At 40.9% G+C, this 15,325-nt stretch overlaps 1 protein-coding gene across 7 annotated transcripts in view; it reads left to right on the top strand.

The window, feature by feature from the left end:
* The first annotated feature begins 1,303 nt into the window (after window positions 1-1,303).
* Window positions 1,304-15,325, top strand: part of NME9 (NME/NM23 family member 9) — a 34,755-nt gene continuing 20,733 nt past the window's right edge. For 2 of the 7 annotated variants that reach the window (XM_041734604.1, XM_041734598.1), the window contains exons 1-2: window positions 1,305-1,475; window positions 14,630-14,666. Coding sequence is in view for 6 of the 7 variants with exons in the window: in XM_041734598.1 (XP_041590532.1) it covers window positions 14,634-14,666 (33 nt within the window). In the remaining variant the exon portion in view is untranslated. Of the gene's footprint in view, window positions 1,476-4,229; window positions 4,265-13,842; window positions 13,929-14,629; window positions 14,667-15,325 lie in introns of those variants that run through there. The other 5 variants (XM_041734600.1, XM_041734601.1, XM_041734603.1 and 2 more) reach the window with 5 other exon arrangements.

Raw genomic sequence — 15,325 nt, 5'->3', positions numbered from 1 at the left:
GGTGAATTCCAAAGAGGGTAAGCACAGAGAAAATTATATTCAGGCACATCAAAGTGAACTGCTGAAAACCACATAAAACAGAATTTTAAAAAAGATTTATTTATTATTTATTTATTTAAGAGAGAGAGACAGATTGTGAAGAAAAAAAGAGAGAGAGAGAGAGAGAGAGACCGACAGATAGAGAGTGCACATGTGGGTGGGAGGAGGGGCAGAGGGAGAGAGAGAATCTCAAGCAGACTCCCTGTTGACCCCAGAGCCTGGATCGAGCCTTGATCTGTGGACCCCTGAGATCATGACCTGAGCTGAAACCGAGTAGGATGCTCAGCAGACTGAGCCACCCAGGTGCCTCTCAAACATAATCTTTAAGCATCTTCCTTCATGAGGAAACCCTTTGATGAACAGATTCTGGAGCTGAGAAGAAGCGGAGCTGGGATGAGAGCCATTCCCTGCCATATGAACAACCCGGCATGGCCTAGCCTCTCTACAGGAGATGATGATATTCTGCATTTAGGAGGCTGAGACCAGCATCCTGAGCATCTCTCCTCCTTAATCACCCAACCCCAGCTGGTCAAACAGTGGAGAAATGATCGACCTTTGGAGTCACATGTGTTCGTTAGTCTTAGTATTTGAAATACTGTAATACCCAGTTAGAGAAACAAAAATTGCCTGGATTTTGAACCTGAAATGCAAATGCAGGATTTGCTCATTTTTATTTAGCCCCATTCTCTGAAATTCAATTAACATTACCCCTGCTGATAAACAGGACAGAAAAGTTTTAATTCTTTGATGGTTAGAATTTTAAAACATTATTTTTACACTAAAACAACTATGAATATTGTATGTAGCATTTCAAAATATGCACACATCTTAGCAAAGTTTAGAGAACCCAGGAGGCTGTTGAGCATTAAGCCTTCAGATGCCTGGGGCAGTCATTCAGGAAGCTTCCGGGGAGCAGAGTCTTTAGTAATGAGATCCGTGTGGCTGACTGAGATCCAGATCTGCCTCAAAAGCTTCTTTTGTCTGCCCAGAAAAGATGGGCAAGGAGTTCTGTTCTAATGAGAAGTTAGATGGGAAAGAAGTCCTGCTCTCTAGTCACCCAGGAGAGCCCAAACAATCAAGGGCCAAAGCTCACTACCTCTTGGGAGGTATCAGGAACTATGAAGGTCTGAGATTTTTATCCTACTTGCAAACTAACAAGTGATCTTTTTCAAAGTTGTTTGGAAACTGGCAGAAAACATGAAACTCCTGGGTCAGAGGTGAAGGGTAGGTTATTACACACAGCAATAGCAGTCATCAGGGTATTTGCATTTTTGCACAGGATTCCTGAACCTTGATTCCCAGAGGACAACACAGACCTCTTTGCTCGTGCAGGAGGTTGTGTTAAGAAGAACTCCGAGCTTCGGGAAACCAAGTTTCACATTGGAGAGTGAGTCTGCTTGCTGTAGAGGGAGACACGACCTCCATCTTCCAAGTCTGTAAGTGCACCCGCCTTTTGTTTTAGAATATGCTAGGGCAGCCTGGGTGGCCCAGTGGTTTAGCACCGCCTTCAGCCCAGGGTGTGATCCTGGAGACCTGGGATCGAGTCCCACGTCGGGCTCCCTGCATGGGGCCTGCTTCTCCTTCTGCCTGTGTCTCTGCCTCTCTCCCTCTCTCTCTCTCTGTCTCTCATGAATAAATAAATAAAATCTTAATAAAATAAATTTTATTTATTTTAAAATTTACCTCTACCCCTTAATAAATAAATTTATTTATCTTAATAAATAAAATAAAATAAATCTAAATAAAAAAAAAAAAAGGAGATGCTATCTCTATCTTTCAAGGTTGTTCACTGTGTAAACATTCCTGAAAAGAAAGTTGAATAAGGGCAGTCGGTGCTTCTGCTTGCAAAATGGGTAGCCTTGGAGGAATGCTGCCCACAGGAACCTGGGATCCGACTACTGTGCGCATGTCTCCTTGCTACCTCCTTTGTCCTCTGGATAAGCCAGAGTGGTGGGCAGCACAGGGCTCGTTAGTCCTGCTCATGAGGGGAAACTGGTCTCTGTGTAAGAGTCACTAGGAAGTAGTTGAGACCCACCCTGGTCTATAGGGGACTCACAATACAATTCAGCAGTTTGATGGGACCCCCAGTGACGGCTACAACGTGAAAAAAAATGCAAGACTCCAACACAGGTTGGTGGACTCAGAGGTAGGCTGCTTTCATTTTGTGGCTCACTAGCTTGTTTTCAACAAAATCAACAAATCAACAATCAACAAAAAACTACTAGAACTAATAGGTAAAGTTAGCGAGGTCTCAGAATACAGTCAACACACAAGACCCAGTGTATCTTTCTTTCTTCCTTCCTTCCTTCCTTCCTTCCTTCCTTCCTTCCTTCCTTCCTTCCCTCCCTCCCTCCCTCCCTCTTTCTTTTTCTTTCTTTCTTTCTTTCTTTCTTTCTTTCTTTCTTTCTTTCTTTCTTCTTTCCCTCTTTCTTTCTTTTTTTAAGATTATATTTTTAAGTAATCTCTACATCCAATGTGGGGCTGAAACTTACAACCCTGAGATCAAGGGTTGGTCACATGCTCTGCTGACTGAGCCAGCCAGGCGCCCCACAAAATCCAGTGTGTTTCTATGAACCAGCAGCACATAATTGGAAATGAAGTAAAAACATAAAAGTAATTTCTAATAATAGCATTAATAAACATGAAGTGCAAATAACTTCCAACAACTATAAACACTGCTAAAATGAAAGAGTAAATAAATGGAGGGGTGCCTGGGTGGCTGGGCTGGTTGAGTGTCTGACTTTTGGTTTCCAATCGAGTCATGATCTCAAGGTCCTGAGATCGAACCCTGCATGGGACTCCACGCAGCGCAGAGTCCACTTGGCATTCTTCCTTTCCCTCCTCCTCTACCCCTTCCCCACTGAGCTCGCACAAGCTCTCTCTCAAATAAAGCCTTTTTTTTTTAAAGAGTAAATAATGGAAAGATACCATATTCACGACTGGAAGACTCAATATCATTAAGATGTCTATTCTCCTCAAGTTAATCTTTAGATTTAATGCAATCCTAATCAAATTTCCAATAGGATTGTTTAAAAGATACTAACAGACATTTTAAGATTTGTATAAAAATGGCCAAAAGCATTTTCAAACAGAAAAACAAAGTCAGAGGAGGACTCAAGATGACCCAATTTAAAAAAAAAATTTTTAGTTTTTATTTATTTATTTTCTATTTTTTATTTTTGTCAGCACAAGTCACTGTTTTTATTTATTTTTTAATTTTTTTTAAAATTTCTTTTTTATTGGAGTTCAATTTGCCAACATATAGCATAACACCCAGTGCTCATCCCGCCAAGTGCCCCCCTCAGTGCCCATCACCTAGTCACCCCAACCCCCTGCCCACCTCGCTTTCCACTGCCCCTTGTTTCCCAGAGTTAGGTGTCTCTCATGTTTTGTCACCCTCACCGATATTTTCACTCATTTTCTCTCCTTTCCCTTTATTCCCTTTCATTAATTTTTATATTCCTCAAATGAATGAGACCATATGTTTGTCCTCCAACTGACTTATTTCACTTAGCATAATACCCTCCAGTTCCATCCACGAGACGACCCAATTTTAAGACTTACTATGTCTTAGCCTGGGCTGCTATAACAAAATACTACAAACTGGGTGGCTTATCAACAACAGAAATTTATTTCTCATAGTTCTGGAGGCTGGAAGTCAGAGGTCGTGATGCCAGCATAGACAGGTTCAGGCGACAGTGTTCCTGGTTGCAGACTGCTGATGTTTCCATGTGTCCTCACATGGCAGAAAGAGAGCTAGCTATCTCTCTGGCCTCTTTTTCTTCTTTTTATTTTCAACTTTGACCCTCTTCACCTCTTTCTCCAATCTCCCATTTCTGGTCTCTGGTAACCATCAATCTGTTCTTTGTATCTACAAGCTTGTTTTTTGTTTGGTTGGTTTTGTTTTGTTTTCAATTCCACATATAAGAGGGCTCGTACAGTATTTGTCTTTGACTTTTTCATTTAGCATAATGCCCTTGAGGTCCATCCATGTTGTCACAAATGGCAAGATTTCATGCTTTTTAATGGTTGAATAACATCCCATTGTTTATATACAGCACAGTATTTATCCATTCATCCATCAATGGACATTTCGGTTGGTTTCCATAATCCTGGCTATTGTAAATAATGCTACAAAGAACATGGGAGTACAGATAACTTTTTTCAAGTTTGTGTTTTTGTTTTTTTAGATAAATACCCAGAAGTGGAATTGCTGGTTCATATGGTAATTTTATTTTATTTTTTCATTTGTTTTTAAGTTCAATTTGCCAACATATAAAACACCCAGTGCTCAGTCCATCAAGAGCCCTCCTCAGTGCTCATCACCCAGTTACCCCATCCCCCCCCACCTCCCCTTCTGCAACCCTTTGTTTATTTCCTAGTTAGGAGTCTCTCATGGTTTGTCTCCCTCTCTGATTTTTCCCACTCAGTTCCCCTCCTTTTCCTTATAGTCCCTTTCACTATTTCTTATATTCTATGTATGAGTGAAACCATATGATAATTGTCCTCCTCCGATTGACTTATTTCACTGAGCATAATACCCTCTAGTTCTATCCACTAGAACTAGAGCAAATGGTGGGTATTTATCCTTTCTGGTGGCTGAGTAATATTCCATTGTATATATAGACCACATCTTCTTTATCCATTCATCTGTCAAAGGGCATCATGGCTCCTTCCACAGTTTGGCTATTGTGGACATTGCTGCTAGAAACATTGGGGTGCAGGTGTCCCGGCATTTCACTACACCTGTATCTTTGGGGTAAATACTCTGTAGTGCAATTGCTGGGTCGTAGGGTAGCTCTATCTTTAACTCTTTGAGGAACCTCCACACAGTTTTCCAGAGCGCTGTACCAGTTCACATTCCCACCAACAGTGCAAGAGGGTTCCCCCTTCGCCACATCCTCTCCAACATTTGTTGTTTCCTGCCTTGTTAATGTTCCCCATTCTCATTGGTGTGAGGTGGTATCTCATTGTGGTTTTGATTTGTATTTTCCTGATGGCAAGTGATGTGGAGCATTTTCTCATGTTCTTGTTGGCCATGTGTATGTTTTCTTTGGAGAAATTTCTGTTCATGTCTTCTATCCATTTCATAATTGGATTTTTTGTTTCTTGGGTGTTGAGTTTGATAAGTTCTTTATAGATCTTGGATACTAGCCCTTTATCTGATATGTCTTTTGCAAATATCTTCTCCCATTCTGTAGGCTGTCTTTTAGTTTTGTTCATTGTTTCTTTTGTTGTGCAGAAGCTTTTTATCTTGATGAAGTCCCAAGAGTTCATTTTTGCTTTTGTTTCCCTTGCCTTCCTTCATAGATGTATCTTGCAAGAAGTTACTGTGGCCAAAAAGGTTGTTGCCTGTGTTCTCCTCTAGAAATTTGATGGATTCTTATCTTACATTTCAACCATTTTGAGTTTATCTTTGTGTATGGTGTAAGAGAATGGTTTAGTTTCATTCTTCTGCATGTGGCTGTCCAATTTTCCCAACAACATTTATTGAAGAAACTGTCCTTTTTCCAGTGGATATTCTTTCCTGCTTTGTCAAATATTAATTGACCATAGAGTTGAGGGCCCATTTCTGGGTTCTCTATTCTGTTCCATTGATCTATGTGTCTGGTTTTGTGCCAGTACCACACTGTCTTGATGATCACAGCTTGTAGTACAACTTGAAATCCAGCATTGTGGTGCTCCCGGCTCTGGTTTTCTTTTTCAATATTTCTCTGGCTATTTGGGGTCTTTTCTGATTCCATACAAACCATAGGATTATTTATTCCAACTCTGTGGAGAAAGTCCATGGTATTTTTTTTTAAATTTTTATTTATTTATGATAGTCACAGAGAGAGAGAGAGAGAGAGAGAGGCAGAGACATAGGCAGAGGGAGAAGCAGGCTCCATGTACCGGGAGCCCAACGTGGGATTCGATCCTGGGTCTCCAGGATCGCGCCCTAGGCCAAAGGCAGGCGCTAAACCGCTGCGCCACCCAGGGATCCCAAGTCCATGGTATTTTGATAGAGATTGCATTGAATGTGTAAATTGCCCTCGGCAGCATTGACATTTTCACAATATTTATCCTGCCAATCCATGAGCATGGAATATTTTTCCATCTCTTTGTGTCTTCCTCAATTTCTTTCAGAAGTGTTCTGTAATCTTTAGGGTATAGATCCTTTACCGCTTTGGTTAGGTTTATTCCTAGGTATCTTGTGCTTTTGGGTGCAATTGTAAATGGGATTGACTCCTTAACTTCTCTTTCTTCAGTCTCATTGTTAGTGTATAGAAATGCCACTGATTTCTGAGCATTGATTTTGTATCCTGGCACATTGCCGAATTGCTGCATGAGTTCTAGCAATCTTGGGGTGGAGTCTTTTGGGTTTTCTATACACAGTATCATGTCATCTGTGAAGAGGGAGAGTTTGACTTCTTCTTTGCCAATTTGAATGCCTTTAATGTCTTTTTGTTGCCTGATTGCTGAGGCTAGGACTTCCAGTACTATGTTGAATAGCAGTGGTGAGAGTGGACATCCCTGTTGTGTTCCTGATCTTAGGGGAAAGGCTCTTAGTTTTCCCCCATTGAGAATGATATTCACTGTGGGCTTTTCATAAATGGCTTTTAAGATATTGAGGAATTGTTCCCTCTATCTGTACACTTTGAAGAGTTTTAATTGGGAATGGATGCTGTATTTTGTCAAATGCTTTCTCTGCATCTATTGAGAGGATCATGTGAGGTTCTTGTTTTTTCTCTTGTTTGATGTGATCTATCACGTTGATTGTTTTATGAGTGTTGAACCAGCCTTGCATCCCGGGGATAAATCTCACTTGGTCATGGTGAATAATCCTCTTAATGTATTGTGGGCTAGTATCTTGGTGAGAATTTTTGCATCTGTGTTCATCAGGGATATTGGTCTATAATTCTCCTTTTTGGTGGGGTCTTTGTCTGGTTTTGGAATCAAGGTAATGCTGGCCTCACAAAACAAGTTTAGAAGTTTTATTTGTAATTTTTTGAGATACCTCCATACTGTTTTCCATGGCAGCTCCACCAATTTCATTCCCACCAAGAGCGCACAAAGGTCCCCTCTTCTCCACATCCTCACCAACACTTATTATTTCTTGTCTTTTTGATAATAGCCATTTCTAACAGGTATGAGGTGATATCTCATTGTGATGTTGATTTGTATACCTCTGATGATTAATGATGTTGAGCATCTTTTTATGTACCTGTTAGCTATCTGTATGTCTTCTTTGAAAAAGAAAAATACCTATTTAGATCCCCTGTCAATTTTTTAAATTGGATTGGTTTTTGCTATTGAGCTGTATGAGTCCTTTATATATTTTGGATATTAACCCCTTATCAGATACAGGATTTGCAAATATTTTCAGTAGGTTGCTTTTTCATTACTCCCATTCAGATGGTTTCCTTTGCTGTGCAGAAGCTTTTCATCACAATGTCATTCCAGTTATTTATTTTTGCTTTTGTTGCTTTTGCTTTTGGTGTCAAATTTAAAAAAATTGCTTATTGCTTATCTTTTCTTCTAGGAGGTTTATGATTTCAGGTCTTACATTCTTTAACCCATTTTGAGTTAATTTTTGTGCATGGTGTAAGAGAGTGGTCAAGTTTCATTCTTTCGCATGTGGCTGTTCAGTTTTCCCAACACAATTTATTGAAGAGACTACCCTTTTTACCAGTGTATATTCTTGGCTCTTTTGTCATCAATTAATTGACTGTATATGCATGAGTTTACTTCTGAGCTCTCTATTTTGTTCTTTTGATCTGTGTGTCTGTGTTTATGCCAATACCACACTGTTTTAGTTACTATCACTTTGTAATATAATGTGAAATCAGGAAGCATGACGTCCTTAGCTCTGTTCTTTTTCAAATTTGCTTTGGCTATATCTGGGTCTTTTGTGGTTCCATACAAATTTTAGGATGGCACATGGCAGAAAGAGAGAAAGGTAGCTAGCTCTCTGGCCTATTCTTATAAGGGCACTAATTCCATTCACAAGGGCTTTACCCTCGTGACCTAATTATCTCCCAAAGACCTCACCTCCAAATATCATCTCATTAGGATTAGGGTTACAACATATGAATTTTGAAGGGATACAAACATTCAGTCCATAACTTGATTACATCAGTAATCAAGACAGAGAAGTACCAGCATAAGGATAGATAAATAAATCAGTGGGATAGACTAGGGAGTCCAGAAAGAAACTCAACTGATAATCAATTGATATATGCCAAACATGCCAAAACAACACAGTGGAGTAAAGCAAAGTTTTTTCAACAAACGGTACTTGCATAACCAGAAATCCATATGGAAAAAAAAAAAAAGAAATTTGACAGCCACCTCCCATCCCATAAAAAAGTTAATTAGAAGCAGACTACAGTACACCTATGCATGAAATATGCAGCAATAACAAGGAACAAAATATTGGTATATACAACAACTTAGATGATTCTCCAGGGAATTATGCCGGGTTAAGAAAAGCCAATCCCAAAAGCTACATGCTATATGATATGATCTATATATCATTTTTTAAGTGACAAAATTTTAGAAATGGGGGACAGGCTAGAGGTTGTCTGAAGTTAAGAGAGATACCGGAGAGAGGTGGGTATAGCTATAAAGGGCAATACAGAGGATCCTTGTGTTTAGGATCCTAACTATGGTCATGGATATGTGAATCCACACAGGTGATATATATAGATACACACACACAGGTGTACAACTAAAACTCAGGAAATCTGATTAAGACAGGTAGATTGTATTAATGTTGATATCCTGGTTGTGATCATTATACTATAGTTTTGCAAAATGTTACCATAGGGGGAAACTGGGCAAAATGTACAAAGGATTCCATGTTATTCTTACAACTGCATGAACCTACAATTAGCTTAACAAAAATTTCAGTTAAAAATGAATTTGAAATGGATCAAGGTCTAAATGTAAAGTTTTAATAAGTCCTTTCATTATAACTTTTTAAATAATTCCTGGGAGAAAATAAACCTTCATGACCGGGGGGGTAGGAAATCCTTAGAAAAAGATTTCTTTAAAAAAGCAGTAAACAGAGAATAACAACTGAGCATTTGTGGCTCAGTAGGTTAAGTGTCTGCCTTTGGCTCAGATCATGATCTTGGGGTCCTAGGATGAACCCCCATATTGGGTTCCCTGCTCAGTGGGGAGTCTGCTTCTCCCTCTCCTTTGCCCCTACCCCCGGCTCGTGCACTCTCTTGCTATCTCTCTCTCTCTCAAATAAATACTCTTAAAAAAAAAAAAGGAATAAAAACTGACAACTTTCATCAAATTAAAAACATCTCTGGTCATTAAAGCCATCCTGGTAACTCTGAGTTCACAGATGGGAGCAGAGTGTGTGTGTGTGTGGGGGGAGGTTCAGAGGCAATGCTTATCAATGCCACCCTGATTGAGGAAAACTAATCAAATGGCTCCATCTGGCTGCCAGTGCTGGGGGTGGCCACTGTGAACCATGCCAGGAAGCTGCCTCCCAGCCTAAGCTGTGAAGAGAGGATGACACCTCAACATGGCAGCAAAAATGGCCTGATTATCAAGACAATTTGGAAGACATTGTCTCTGTCCACAACATTCCTGAAATGTAGTTGCTATACTCCCCATTTTAAAGACTGGGAAACTGAGTCTGAGGAAGATAAAGTAGTGTACCTGAGCTCACACAGCTGGTGGCTGGTAGGTCCAAGGACCCAAACCACGTCTGTGAGATTCTAATGCTCCTGGTTCGACTACTCCTAGGTGCCTTCCTCAGAGCCAGTCACAGTAGGGACATGCTAGTAATTATGGAAAAAGAAACCGTAAGATCTGGAAGCAGAGAGGTGTCAATATGTATACATTCTTATCAGCTAACATAAAAAACTGGTTTTGTGATTTGCTCTTAAAGTACGTAAGTTCATTCTTGTTTCACACAGTCACGACACAATTCTAAGTGTTTAAATAAAGAAAATGCTCCTGGCATCCAATTTGGATCACAGAAGGGTTTCCCTTGAGTAAACCATCATCTTGTGGCAATAAACATAACTTGCAAGGGAAAGAATTATTTTTGTTTGTTTTTTCAGTCTTTCAGACACCATAACACAGCAGCAACCCCTGAAGTTAGAAGTTTTTGTATTAAACAAAGCAAAACAAACAAAGCACCTTCCCTAGGGGAGGACTTTTGGGCAACACAATCCAGTCACTGATGGATATCATAAAATATGTGAAAGACTGAACTTTCATTAAATCAAGATGTCAAAAGCGGGGGTGATCCATTTGGGAAAAATTGAGGAGGCTCCATATTGACCAAACTGTACACTTTTGAGAGCAAAAAGGGCTGCTATAAATAATTGCACAGGACAACAGGTATAAAGTCAGGGTGTAAAGACATGTGTTTGCTTAAGTTTGTTCTGTGGTTTAACTTGGCAAAGATGTGACTACATTCTATAGTAGAGACAACCAGAAATCGAACTCTTCCAAAAAGAACACAAAGCATCTTTCAGTGTCCTGGCAGAATTTAATACTTGATTTGAATGTTATTTTGGAAATGAAGTTCTAAGGGAAATTTCAAACCATTCAAGAGCTTGAGTAACCACCACCCCGTGGCAACAAACATCAGTTGCATTTAGTAGATCCAATCTGCAATGCAGTGTCTTACAGACACCGCTGTATGGATGTGGCTCAGTTTGCTTATTCATTCACCTATTTAGAACATCTTCATTATTTCCAATTTGCGAATAAGGCTGCTATAAACATTACATAGAGGGTTTTATGTACACCTAAGTTTTCCAATCAATCGAATAAACATATAGGAGCATCATTGCTGGATCATATAGTAAGACTATATTTAGCTTGTAAAAAACTGCCAAACTGTCTTCCAAAGTGGCTGTATATCATTTTGCATTCCCACTAGCAATAAATGAGGGTGTCTATTGCTCTGGTGCTCTTCACCAACTTTTGTGAATCAATATTGTCAATTTTGGGAGTTTGAGCCATTGTAATGGGTGTGTAGAAGGATCTCATTACTGCTTTAATTTGTAATCCCTACAGACAAATGAAGTTGAGGTTTTTTTCATTTATTTACTTTTCATCTGTATATCTTCTTTGGTGAGGTATCTGTTCAGATCTTTTGCCTATTTTTTAATTGGGTTGTTTGTTTTCTTATTGTTGAATTTTGTGTGTTTTGGGTAACAGTCTTCTTTCAGATATGTTTTACAAATACCTTCTCCCAGCTTATGGCGTTTCTATTTAATTATCTTAACAGTCTTTTGCAGAGCACACATTTAAATTTTTGTTTACCTATTTAAAAAAAATTCAGGGCAGCCTCGGTGGCGCAGCGGTTTAGCGCCGCCTGCAACCCACAGCGTGATCCTGGAGACCGTGGATCGAGTCCCACGTCGGGCTCCCTGCGTGGAGCCTGCTTCTCCCTCTGCCTGTGTCTCTGCCTCTCTCTCTCGCTCTGTATCTCTCATGAGTAAATAAAATTAAAGTTCTTTAAAAAAAATAAAAATAAATAAAAATTAAAAAAATTCATATTTGGGGATCCCTGGGTGACTTAGCGGTTTGGCGTCTGCCTTTGGCCCGGGGCGCGATCCTGGAGTCCCGGGATCAAGTCCCACATTGGTCTCCCGGCATGGGCCTGCTTCTCCCTCCTCCTGTGTCTCTGCCTCTCTCTCTCTCTATGTCTATCATAAATAAGTAAATCTTTTTTAAAAATTTCAAATTTGAGTATAGTTGATGAAGTTGTTAATTTTAATGAAGTCCAAGTTATATTTTTTCTTTCATGGATCATGCTTTTGGTGTCATGTCTAAAATGCCAAATTCGAGATCACCTAGCTTTTTTACTGTATTTCCTTCTAGAAGTTTTACGGTTTTGCATTTTACACTTATGTCTATGATCCATTTTGAGTTAATTTTTGTAAAAGGTATAAGGTCTGTGTCCAGAGCCAGTAGTACAGTCCCAGCACTATTTTTTGAAAAGACTATTCTTTCTTCATTGACTTTCCTTTGGGCCTTTTTCAAAGATGAGTTGACCACATTTGTATGGGTCTGTTTCTGGGCTCTATTCTGTTTCACTGATCTATGAATCTATTCCTTCACTAATATCATGCTGTGTTGCTTATAATAAGTCTTGAAGTTCAGTTGTGTCAGTTCTCCAACTTTGTTATTCTTCTCCAGTATTACATTGGCTATTCTGGGTCTCTTTATCTTTTTATATAAACTCTGGAATAAATTTATTGTTATCCACAAAATAGCTTACTAGTATTTTGACCAAAATTGTGCTTAATGTATACATCACATTGGGAATGGTTGACATCTTAAGAAGATTGATTTTTCCTATTCACAAACATGGAATAGCTCTTCACTTATTTAAATCTTTTTGATTTTTTTTAAATGATATAGTACATTCTTATTTTTTTAAGATTTTATTTATTTATTTATTCATGAGAGACACACACACAGAGAGAGAGAGAGAGAGAGGCAGAGAGAGAAGCAGGCTTCATGCAGGGAGCCTGACATGGGTCTCCAGGATCATGCCCTGGGCCGAAGGTGGCACTAAACCGCTGAGCCACCCAGGCTGCCCTCTTTTGGATTTCTTATATCAGCTGGTACTTATTTCTAGTTTAATTCTATTGTGGTCTAAGAACAGACTCTGTATAATTTCTGTTCTCTTCAATTTGTTAAGGTATGTTGTATGACTTGAAGTGTGGTCTGTCATCGTGAATATTCCATGTGAACTTGAGAATAATCTGTATTTTGCTGTTGTTGGATAAAGTATTGTCTAAATGTCAGATCAGGTTGACTGATGTTCTTGCTCAGTTCAACTATATCCTTGCTGGATTTGCCTGCTGGATTTAGTCATTATTTAAAAATGGTGTTGAAGTTATCAGTTATACTTGTAGGTTCATCTGGGTTATACTTGTGGGCTCATCTGTTTTTTTCTTACAGTTCCATACATTTTTTGTTTCATGCATTTTGATGATCTCTTGTTAGGTGCATACACATTAAGTATTGTTATGTCTTCCTGGGAAACCGACTCCCTTACATTATGTATTGTTCTCTCTTTATTCCTGATAAATTTCCTTGTTCTGATGTCTGCTTTGCTTGAAGTTAATATAGCTACTCCAGCTTTCTTTTGATTAGTGTTAGCACAGGCACAGCTTTCTCCACTCCTTTACTTTTAACTTCTCTGTGTCTTTATATTTATTTTTTTAATTTTATTTATTATTCATGAGAAACAGAGAGACAGACAGACAGACAGACATAGGCAGAGGGAGAAGCAGGCTCCCTGCAAGGAGCTGGATGCGGGACTCAATCCTGGACCGCTGGATCACACTCTGAGTCATTTATTTATTCATGAGAGACAGAGAGAGAGAGACACAGAGACACAGACAGAGGGAGAAGCAGGCTCCATGCAGCGAGCCTGACGTGGGACTCGATTCCGGATCTCCAGGATCAACCCCGGGCTGAAGGCGGTGCTAAACCGCTGAGCCACCCGGGCTGCCCTGTCTTTAAATTTAAAGTGAATTTCTTTGGGCACCTGGCTGGCTCAGTCTGAAAAGCATGCAATTCTTAACCTTGGGGCTGTGAGTTTGAGCCCCACATTGAGGGTAAAGATTACTTAAATAAATAAAACTTAAAAAAATAAAGTGAATTTCTTATAGACAATACATGGTTGGGCCTTTTTCTTTTTTTTTTTTAATCCTTTGACTCTTATAATTGGTATAGACTATTCATGCCGCGTTTGTAACCGTTTTCTATTTGCTCCACTTGACTTTCAAGCATAATTTTGACTTTGTAATGTTGCATTCTTTGTTGAAGGGAATCCCTTCAGATCCCTCCGAACCTGGAGCCGCCCCTGCGTGGCAATAAGTAACAATAGAGAGGCTGCTCCGGCTGGGCAGCAGGTACGCAGGCCTCCGGGGACGCGACTGTGCAGCCCCAGAGCGCACAGGGTCTCTGCTGGGTGAGGCCAAACCCCCCGACGCTGACACCGCATCAGCCAATGAGAGCGTCCCTCGGGCCAGTTCGGATCCCGAGGGGGCGGCCTCCCTCCGCCCTTCTGGGCCCCGGTGGGCGTGGCTTGTTACCCGGGCGACTCGGGCCGCGCGGAGCTGCCCCCGCGACTGTGGCCGGGTCGCTGCAGACCAGCTGGGAACTCGCTGCACCTCGAGGACCGCGTACCTGTCGAGAGGTCCTTCGCGGTGGCTCAGTTTCCCAGGACTATATTGCAACAGTAGGGATAACAGGGTTCGGGGGCCTCTTCCTCCCGAATTCCTCGGCAAGCGCTCCGATGCCTGAAGGGCTGCCTCGCCGGGCTCCCCCCACCCCCACCCCCACCCCCATCCTGCGAAGGGGCTTTGCAGAAAACTAGCTGGCGAGCCACGACCCTGAGGGCTGCAGGCTCCGCTCCCCGCCCCCCCCCCCCACGCCCCGGGGGGTGTTCTTTTCGCACCAGGGCATTGCTTTGCTGTCACTTACAGTTACCTTAAAGGGACGGAGGCTTTGTCTGCAGGAGGCTCTGGGTTTGCTGGTCTTCGCAGCGGTTTGTCCCCAGGCTGCTGCTAGCCAGAGCCCGAAGTAACAGAGCTTCTGTCTTCTTTTGCAGAGCCATGGGCAGCAAGAAGAAGGAAATAGCCCTGCAGGTAAGCCTTCCGGGGCGCTTGCTTCCAGCCCTTGGTTGGGGGTAGGGGTTGAGGAGTGGAAAGAAATCTATAAAAGTGATATTAGTTGCCAGCAGTACAGTGACCTTGTTCTCAAACTTGAATATTGTACCCTTCCATCTTAGAGGGGGAAAAAAAACTCCAACAAACTTATCTCGATTCCCTAGTGACAACTTTTTTTGTGCCCTTAAATATAAGCAAACATAAAACTGGGTGTAAGCTCCTTTAGGCTTATAGTGTTTATGTTTTGATGTTTTATGTGCCACCCATTCATCGTATAGAGTACCTCATCTGTACCTGGAACAAATGACTCTGTCCTCTGGGGCATGGGCACTTTCCATGTGAATTTCCAAAGCCTAATGATTTAAAAAGGAAGAAAGCAACGTCATTGTAAGGATAGCATGTACTAGGAGAGGGTGGGAAGAGCTTTGCATTGAAAGTCTGAAGATCTGACATAGTTCTGACTCTTCTAGTCACTCTGAGAGTTGAAATAAATCACATAGCCTCCCTGGCTATATAGCTTGCCCATCTGTAGAATGAGTGAGCCGTTCCTCGGGGCCTTCCAGTACTGATGCTCTAGTGATCCAGAGTTATGAAACTTTTCATATGTCTACATGCTGTCTGTAAATAAGTTCTGAGCA

The sequence above is a fragment of the Vulpes lagopus genome, chromosome 19 (genome assembly GCF_018345385.1).
Source record: "Vulpes lagopus strain Blue_001 chromosome 19, ASM1834538v1, whole genome shotgun sequence".
Taxonomy (NCBI): domain Eukaryota; kingdom Metazoa; phylum Chordata; class Mammalia; order Carnivora; family Canidae; genus Vulpes; species Vulpes lagopus.
The sequence above is the reverse complement of the archived record's forward strand: the minus strand, read 5'-3'. Positions and strand labels throughout refer to the sequence as shown.